Below are 8,896 nucleotides of genomic sequence, written 5' to 3' on the forward strand. Positions count from 1 at the left end.
TATTTTTAAAATCAATTGAATAATGAGTTTAGCAATCGTTTGTAGGAGAAATGACACCCTGATGCAGGAGTAATCATTAGCTTCTATTATCAAACAATAGGAACCATGTTGCAGAACTGGAATTGATACAAGAATTGAGATGATACCAGAGTTTGGATCTCCAGAACCCAGTAAGTGCCAGGTGCTAAGGCAGCATCAGATGCTTAAAGGATTCTTAAAGCAAGCTGACTAACAAGACTAGTCAAATCAGTGAACTCTGAGTTTGATTGAGAGACCCTGCCTCAATGAATAAGGTGGAAGAGCAATCGTGAATGATTCCTGACATCAACCTTGGGCCTCTACATATACGCATACATGTGTACACTGACCCACAAACACACATGCCCACACACATGCAAACATGCATACACACACAAGCCTATAACATATATGAAATCGAAAAATATATAAATGAAATAATAGACATGAGATCCTGTCTGGCCAAGCAGGGAGCTAAGAATGAGATTAGACAGTAATGTGGGATTGTGTCTAAACTGAACAGTTTGGTGCAGGTTGTAACCCCAGGGTAAATGCACAGGAAGGCCCAGGCTGTCTTGACTCTGTGTACATGGCTGGCCCCATGTTCCTGGCAGAGACTGCCTGGGTCGGGGGGGACATGTAGTTCCTCGGGGAAGGGCTTGGTTAGCAATACGCACCTCTGCAGATGTACAGGTCTGTGAATGTGTGCATGATTGTGGGCTTGTGCATACTCACAAGGTTAGTGCATACTGTATATGGCCTCTACCAAAGGCCAAGAAACACAGGCATAAGGGCCTGATCTAGCCCTCATGCACAATTCCTTGGTAAACCCAGTGTCTTTGAAGTGAGTGGGGGTAGTTTTGTTTTCTTGGAAACATTTAAAAGTCTGAAGAATACCCCCATCAAAATTAGGCTGTCTGGGCTGGGGATGTAGTTCAGTTCATAGAGCACTTCCCTAGCACACACAAAGCCCTAGGTTCTAAGCCCTGGGTTTGAAGCTTTAGGTTTGATCCCCAATAGTGCAAAAACCAGGCATGGTAGTGCATGCCTGTAGTCTCAGCACTAGGGAGTTAGAAACAGGAAGATTAGGAGTTCAAGGTCATCCTCAGCTACATATTGAGTTTGAGGCCAACTTGAACTAAAGACCCTGTCTCAAAAAGGAGAATTAGACTTTCCAGTTTTGCCGAGAATTGCAGGATTGAGCCTCCGTGAACCTGAACACCCACGTGTTCCCAGCCAACCCCTCAGGCCAAGTGGCAGTGAGTTCCTCAGTAAGCCCCCAAGCTCCCTGCCACTTCCTTCACATCTGAGGGTCTGTGCACACCACAGAGCTGAACCATACTGCAAGCACGGTGTGCGTGTGCCCTGAGTAATGAGGTGCCTTATCACTGGGTATGATGGAGACAACTGCCACGTCACCTGCATGGTGCATCTCTTCTCTGAATTTCTTCCTCTCCTTTCTCAGGGTCTCCCCGGCCTCAAAGGAGAACAAGGAGACACGGTGGTGATCGACTATGATGGCAGGATCTTGGATGCCCTGAAGGTAGGAGTGTTCCTGGTAGGCCCTGGATGTGCCCTTGATGTCCATTCCTCAGGGAGTAATGGCTCACTTTGTATATTATCCAAGGGGCTAAAAACAGCTTAGCACAGTAACCTCAGTTTCAGTAAGTGCCTGAAATCAGTCCTGTTTGGAGACTACTGTGGCTGACCCATGGAGCCCTGAGCTCCCCAGAGGCCAAGGCAAAAAGGAAAGCTCTTTCCTCAGGAGTAGAGGGCAGAACATTTTCTGATGACCAAACTCAGCCCTCCTGGGGCTTCCCCGGTACTGTTAGCTATAGAGCGAGGGCTTCTAATAACCAGAAGGGAGGGGGGACAAGGGGGGACAAGGAGGGACAGACCTGACCTAATAACCTTGGGATACATGTGGTCTCTGAGCCATGCCCAAGTGACTGGAACACTTGGGCCCATGATCAGATCAGAGAGAGCTGAGTGCCAGCTGCTCTTGGGTGCAGGGAGAGATGTGGGATGAGGTGAAGTATTCATCAGAGACCAGACTGGGCACTGGTGCCTGACCTTGCCTAAGTTCCAATTCCAGTTACCTCCCACAGGCCTCAGGGAAGTTCAAGCTGATGGTAACTGTGGCCCACACAAGGCTGCATGATATGGTGTGGTGTGGTGTGGTGTGGTGTGGTGTGGTGTGGGGAACTCACAGCCAGCACAGCAATTCAAAGACAGAATGGACTGACTTCTGTGGAGATCTCTGGCCCCAGAGGTGTGAGCAAATGCTAGCAGGGACTATGGGCGTGGCACGGTCTGATAAGGCAGGCTCTGAGGCACGGTGTGGGGCTAGGTACTGGGTACTCATTCCTTCATAAATTAATAAACACGCATAAAATATATTATATGGTTTGTCTGATCGCGCAGGAGACCCAGAGAGAATTCGGGCCACAGGCTCTCACTGTGTAGCCAACACTAGCCTCAATCTCACTAAGTAACCCAGGATGACCTCAAATTCACACTCACCGTTTTCCTGCCTTGACTTCCCAAGTACTGAGATTATAAGGGTGCAGGATCATACCTGGCCTGGCTTATTTGTAACTTTTATAATTGGAAAATCAGTTTGGTTATACATAAAACCTCTGGCTCATAGTTGTTTTAAACAAACTTACTTACATTTTGTTTATTTTGTGTGTGTGTTGTTCATGGATGCACTTGCCTTGCATGCAGAGGTCAGAGGACAACTTGCAGAAGTTAGTTCTCTTCGTCCATCATGTAGTTGCTGGGGCTCAAACTCAGTTCATCAGGCTTGGTGGCAAGCACACCTTTACCCACTGAACCATTTAGCTGGCCCATCAAAGCTCTTTTGACTATTGTAAACATGAAATTCCATCATCTTTTTCGGTGTCCTGCTACTGCAAAAGTATAATAATCTGATCTTCCTGCACTTACCAGGGCTTTTGTGACGACTGCATCTATGTCTGAAGGAATCTTATCATTTAGTCTGGTAAGTTTGGTCAAAGTTTTCTACACTGTGTCTCAGTATTGGTCCTCATGTGCAAAAACCCAAGTATGTACTTGTGCTTTGTTAAAACAGTTACAGCTGCCAACTTCATTATTGTGATATTACCCTTGCTTGTTGCTTGTGAGGGGCCAGAGTAGCTGGGCAGGGATGGCAGAGATGACAGGACCAAGCCATTGTTCATGTAAATTGGAGCTGTCTCGAATACCAGAAAAGGCCTTCTTAAGCTCACTTTCAGGGACAAGGAGAAGCCATTGCTGAGTCCTAAACAGGAGAATGTTTTAAAGAAATTCATACTGGAGAACTGGCAGAGAACTTCTGAGCCCTCTGGAATGGACACTGGTATCTTACCCAATGCCCAGTGCTCTCTTGCAGGCCTTTTCCAAGACCCAGGGCCCAGACCAAGCTGCATGTGGTGTGGCCTGATGTGACGGTGTGGGAAACGAGCTTCAGAGGCCTTGGTCTCAGATGGAAAGGCTGGGTATGCAGGGAGGGGCAAGTCTTGTCTAACCACAACTGGCTTGATTTTTGTGCACGGTCCTCCCAGGCCACAGGGAGCCCCCAGGACCACCAGAGATCCCTGGGGCAAGTCACCACAACTGGCTTGATTTTTGTGCACGGTCCTCCCAGGCCACAGGGAGCCCCCAGGACCACCAGAGATCCCTGGAGCCAAGGTCAGTGTAGATGCAGCCATGGAACCCCCAAGCTCTCATCTCTAGATTCTACCCCATTTCCCTTCTGGCATCCTACCATGTATTCTGGGGCTCAGAGAAAGGGGCCCTGCTCCTTCCTAACCAACCCATGTTCCTTCTTCAGACCCTAGCTAACTGCCCTTGTAGGACTTAGGGGAAGCCTAAAATTGAAAGATGGGCCGTCAGAAATGCAGTGGCCTGCTGATCTGCACAGCTGTTCTGTGCCTTGTACATGTTCATCCACCCACCCCTTGTCTCAGAATACAGAGCCTGAGATGTTCAAGTGAGGCAGGACCTGGTCCTGACCCTGGAAACCCTAGGCTCTGGGGCCCAGAACAAGGCATTGAACCCTCCAAGCCTCAGCTCCCAAATATGTAGGACCCCAACCAGAGGTGACAACCATCAACTCCATCTGCCCCTTGGGCTGAGTACATGAATGGAGGGAGACCATGGGCACCTTCCTCAAAGTCCATCTGCGAAGACCCAACCGCAGGGACTATGAGCTGATCAGGGAGGCAGCAATCCCCACTGGGGGCTAAAGGAGGTGCAACTGCTTTTACCATCTGTTCCCTTCCAGGGTGAACTTGGACTTCCCAGTGCCGCAGGAATCGATGGAGAAAAGGTCTCTCAGCCTTTCATTTCTGTGCCAATATTATATGGATATTTGTGTGTGTGTGTGTGTGTGTGTGTGTGTGTGTGTGTGTGTGTGTGTGTATGCAGCTTGGGCTGGATATGTACAGAATTAGAGACCACTGGGGGTTGTAGATGGGCTAAGATCGGGTAGGTAAGCATGACATCTGAAGCCAGGCTGTCGGTGAGCTGACCCTGTCAGCCCTTTAGGCCTTGGGTAGTACTCACTTCCTGATATCCTCAGGTTCCTGGAACACAGGTGAGGATGGTCCAAGGCTGTTCTGATGGCTCCAAGCCATAGAACGCAGTGCCTGGTGTATGAAAGCCAAGAATCCACAAATATTAGCTATTAGCTTGATGTCATGGTTTTGTGTGTGTGTGTGTGTGTGTGTGTGTGTGTGTGTGTGTGTGTGTCTGTGTGTGTCTGTGTGTGTATGTGCCTTCCTACATGAGTGAGCATCTTCTGGGGTGTCCCTCAATACCTGTAGATGTGTCTTTTCTTCTGGGTCCCTAGTATGAGGAACATCTTGCACATGGCATAATTATTTGACTGAAGGAATGCTGTCACTCAAAGCTTCTGACATGTGAGCACAGTTGGCCTCATGAGGGCTGGAGATGCAGCTCACTGGTAGAATGCTCACCTATCATGCATGAGGCCATGGCTTTAATCTCTAGCACCATACACAAAAAAATTAAAAAGAGTTAGCCTCATGAGTGCCCCAGAAGAGACACCCCAATCCTGCATACTTCCCGTATACCCCCACCCCACCCTAAGCAGCACATACCTCAAGCATGCAAGGAAGCAGAGGTCGAGTGTCCCCTTCTTCTCCCCGTAGTTCTCCTACTGTATTTGGTTGAGGGAGGGGAGAGAGCAGGTAGGAGGAGGAAGAAGAAAGGGAAAAGAGGAAGGAAGGGAGGGACAGAGAAGAAGGAAGGAAATGGAAGGAGGGAGGGAGAGGAGGGGATGGAGGAATGGAGGGACGGAGGGACAGCGGGAGGAAGTATGGTCAGGCCTGTTAAGGTCAGAGACCCACCAGGGTGAGGGGGGAGGAGAACGTCCACAAATCTCCACTCATTCCTTATTCTGGTGACTTTCAGTGTCTCAAAGGACCAAAAGGAGACCCAGGAGAGCCTGGGCCAGTTAGGCCCAAAGGGGAAGTAGGCGAGATGGGCCTATCAGGCCTCTTGGTAGGTGGCTGGGCTGGGTTCTACCCTAGGAACTTACTGCTCATGGGGAATGGAGGTACTTGTGTGAATGTGTGCCCACCACTGGACAGCCACTGGGCACTCTGGAGTCAGAGATGCAGGCTGGAGAGGATGGAACACACTCCTCTGTAGGCCCTGCATGTCAACCCAGTTCAGCTTGGGGCCAGTCAGCTCACACTAAGACTGCCCTACAAGCCTTCACTTCTTTAGCTGTAAAAAAAACCTTCGCCCAAAAAAATCCTTCATCCACCTTACAAGGCCCCCTGCAGGCCATTGCCCCACCCCACAAGGCCCCTTGCAGGCCCTTGCCCCACCCCATAAGGTCCCCTGCAGATAAAGTAGGAAGGCCCAGGCCTGTTGAAGCCTTTTGGCTTGGTGGCTAGACTCCACCAGGGCAAGCTGCCCCAGGTCCCAGCCCTGGAGACTTGCATAGCAAGCAGATCTCCCCAGGTCTCAATTTCCTTGCTGTTCACATGGGAGTGGTCATTTCCCACTCCCATGAGAGCTTTTGGATGGGGTTGAGAGTGACAACTGAACACCGCTGTCACAGCGATTGTGCACCCCTGAGGATGATCAGCCAGAGGTGCCACTGGGATTTGAACCCAGGTCTTTGTTCCACAGCCCCTGGTCGCCCCTGCACCACAAGACAATTTGTATATGCTATGGAAATGCCCACTCTCCTCCCTGTCTAGGGTGTTTGATTTGGGAAAAACTTTTTTAAGTTTCAGGGGCCAACTCATCCCTGGGGTGGTTAGGGCCAGGGAGGGAGGCAGCTGAGCACCCTAGGAAGTGACTTTAGGATGGCCAAAAAGAGCTCACAGGCCACCCTGTCTTGCAGGGTGCTGATGGTCCCAAGGGAGAGAAGAGAGAGTCAGCATCTGATCACCTACAGGAAAGCCTGGTAAGGGGGTACTGAGGCTTGGGGCTCCCCTACACCCAGCGCAAACTCAGTGTGGGGCCCTGAGCCTTGGCACAAAGAGTTTGTCTCACCTGATCCAACCCTGGACAGTGGGGGATGGGGAAGTGAGGAGTCTTGGATTATGTCCCCCACCTCAGGCCCAGCTGAGACCCCAAAGACCAACCACTGGGCCCCTCAGTAGGGTAGCCTTTCTCAGCCCCTCACTAAGGTAGCCCTTCTGGGAGCAGGAAGAAGTCAAAGTGTGGTACCCAGGAGTGCTTGCCAGAGTGCGGGGCGCTCCAGAGTGTAGGCAAGTGAGGGGTGATGGACAGGGAGTGATTAACACATTTCTGACCCTTCCTAGGCCCAGATCATAGTGGAGCCAGGGCCTCCTGGTCCTCCTGGCCCCCCGGGACCTATGGTAAGGACAATTTGGTTTAAAACAGCTAGAATGCTGGTGGTGAGTACAGGCCCATGAAGCCCAGGGGAGAACAGGCTTCTTCATCTGGGGAACAGGGCATATCCAGTCAAAAGGGCAGAGTTGGAGTCAGGGCCACATGAGCCAGCAACTAGCCTGATGCAGAGGGCCTGGGCCTTGACGTCTGTGTTCAGCTTTTTGGCCCAAGTAATCTGCTCTTTCCTCCTCCAGGGTGTTCATGGGATCCAAGGGCCCAAGGAGAGTGTGTGGAGACCCTTTGCTCACTCAAAAATTTTGCTAATGTACAGAGTGAGGCTTCTGTTCAGACCATCGCTTTCCTCATGTCCTCAGAGCAGTCTCTCCTCCAGACTTGGGACACTGTCCTTTCACTCTCCCTCTGCCTGGGTACCCAACTGCCTCCCTCCTCCTCCAGCCCATCTCCCATCCCTCCTTGCCTATTTCCTTACCTTCCTCTCTGCCCCCTTTCTGTCCTCTGTCTGCCTCTCCCCACGTACATCTGCAACTTGACTATCCCCAGCCTGGACTTGAAGTCTCAGGTTTGGTGTGTATTTCATCATGTCCTGACTCTTAAATCAAAACCTCAAGTGTGTTCTACTGTGTGCCTATCTCTCAGGAAGCAGACATAGAGCAGACGGCAAGCTGGCCTTACCCGCCTTGTCACAGAGCATCTAATCCTTCATTCCCAGGTCCCAAGGGGGACTCTGAGTCATGGAATCTTGACCTGGTGGGGCCAAGCACTTCTTCTGGCCCTGTATTATCCCAAAGCTTCAGCAAACCATGGTTAGAAGAGGCAGCTGCTCTCTGGGCCATGTTGAAAACTGAGCCTCAGGAACCTGGGTGCTTTGCTGTTCATCCCTGCCCCATTCTATGGAGTGACAGTGACCACAGCCCACCCCCATGATCTCTGGGGGCCCTGTATGTGAGAAGAGGGGAAATGTACGCACACAGCTCATTCATATTATTCCCTCTGGGAGTGAGCTGGGGCCAGGCTTCGTAGAGCCTGGAGCCTGTCCCTCTGTCTACCTTCCCCTTTGTCATCCATCCTTTACCCATCACCAAAAATTCTACTCAAGGCTGCCACTAGACTTGGCACTGAGAACACAGAGGGACAAGTCAGCAGCAAACCTGAGGAACAGAACACACCACAGTCCCCACATAGACCCAAACTTCCCTGTCCTTATGTTTCTCTGACCGCTTTCCCCTGACTGGTTTCCCCATTACTTCCAGGGCCTGGATGGAGTAAAGGGAGAGAACAAGCGTGCCTCGGGTGAGAGAGGCTCTCCCGGCCGGCCTGAGGAACAGAACACACCACAGCCCCCACATAGACCCAAACTTCCCTGTCCTTCTGTTTCTCTGACCGCTTTCCCCTGACTGGTTTCCCCATTACTTCCAGGGCCTGGATGGAGTAAAGGGAGAGAACAAGCGTGCCTCGGGTGAGAGAGGCTCTCCCGGCCTGCCTGTGAGTGTCATAAGCCTTGCTTGTCCCTTAGAGGTGTTGTATCCAATTCCCACCATTCCCCCTGACCCTCTTCTTTTCCATCCAGCGGCAAGTTGGTCCACTGGGCCTTATTGGCCTGCCAGGAACCAAGGGAGAGAAGGTAATCCCCGTCCCTGCATACCCCAGCACATTGTGGCCACATGTCTGTCATGCTACTCAGCCTTTGAGGCTTATCCCCTGTGCCCTGATGAGTCCCTGCATCCCACAGGTCCAGGAACTGTGGCTCTGTGACATTATCCTGCAAGGCCCCCATGCCTGTTACCAGTCAGAGGATTGAACTCCCCAGCAGTTAAACTCCCAACCCCCACTCCACATCCCCTCATGCCCCTTTCTGTATCTCTCCACAGGACAGACTTGGGGAGCCAGGACTTGATGTAAGTTTCTCATGGTTTGCTCTGAGCGACTGAGTCCCTCCTGTGTGTGTTTTCCATCATCATACTATTCGTGCATGTAGCAACCTGACTAGTTCAAATGTGACCCGTTCCCCAAGACTGCT

At 51.1% G+C, this 8,896-nt stretch overlaps 1 protein-coding gene across 10 annotated transcripts; it reads left to right on the forward strand.

The window, feature by feature from the left end:
* The first annotated feature begins 5,340 nt into the window (after window positions 1–5,340).
* Window positions 5,341–8,885, forward strand: LOC115072129 (collagen alpha-1(XXIII) chain-like). Of its 10 annotated transcripts, none has more exons than XM_029568795.1 (6): window positions 5,341–5,547; window positions 6,404–6,466; window positions 6,828–6,884; window positions 8,296–8,361; window positions 8,447–8,500; window positions 8,748–8,885. In XM_029568795.1, the coding sequence occupies exons 1-6, from the start codon at window positions 5,527–5,529 to the stop codon at window positions 8,805–8,807; spliced, it is 321 nt and encodes a 106-aa protein (XP_029424655.1). In that variant the 5' UTR covers window positions 5,341–5,526; the 3' UTR covers window positions 8,808–8,885. The 10 variants fall into 10 exon arrangements, with proteins under 10 accessions (XP_029424655.1, XP_029424679.1, XP_029424629.1 ...); XM_029568819.1 differs by having other exon boundaries at window positions 8,450–8,500; XM_029568769.1 differs by lacking the exon at window positions 8,748–8,885 and adding an exon at window positions 8,609–8,713.
* The last annotated feature ends 11 nt before the right edge of the window (window positions 8,886–8,896 follow it).

This window comes from Nannospalax galili, unplaced genomic scaffold, assembly GCF_000622305.1.
Source record: "Nannospalax galili isolate Female #2095 unplaced genomic scaffold, S.galili_v1.0 scaffold22970, whole genome shotgun sequence".
In the NCBI taxonomy this organism is placed as follows: domain Eukaryota; kingdom Metazoa; phylum Chordata; class Mammalia; order Rodentia; family Spalacidae; genus Nannospalax; species Nannospalax galili.

Excerpts from the sequence above, each read along its gene's own strand:
- LOC115072129 (XM_029568581.1), top strand. The coding sequence starts at position 5,527 with ATGGGCCTATCAGGCCTCTTG. Across the intron at positions 6,467-6,827 it reads ATCACCTACAGGAAAGCCTG|GCCCAGATCATAGTGGAGCC; the intron begins GTAAGGGGGTAC and ends GACCCTTCCTAG. Across the intron at positions 6,885-8,295 it reads CTGGCCCCCCGGGACCTATG|GGCCTGGATGGAGTAAAGGG; the intron begins GTAAGGACAATT and ends CATTACTTCCAG.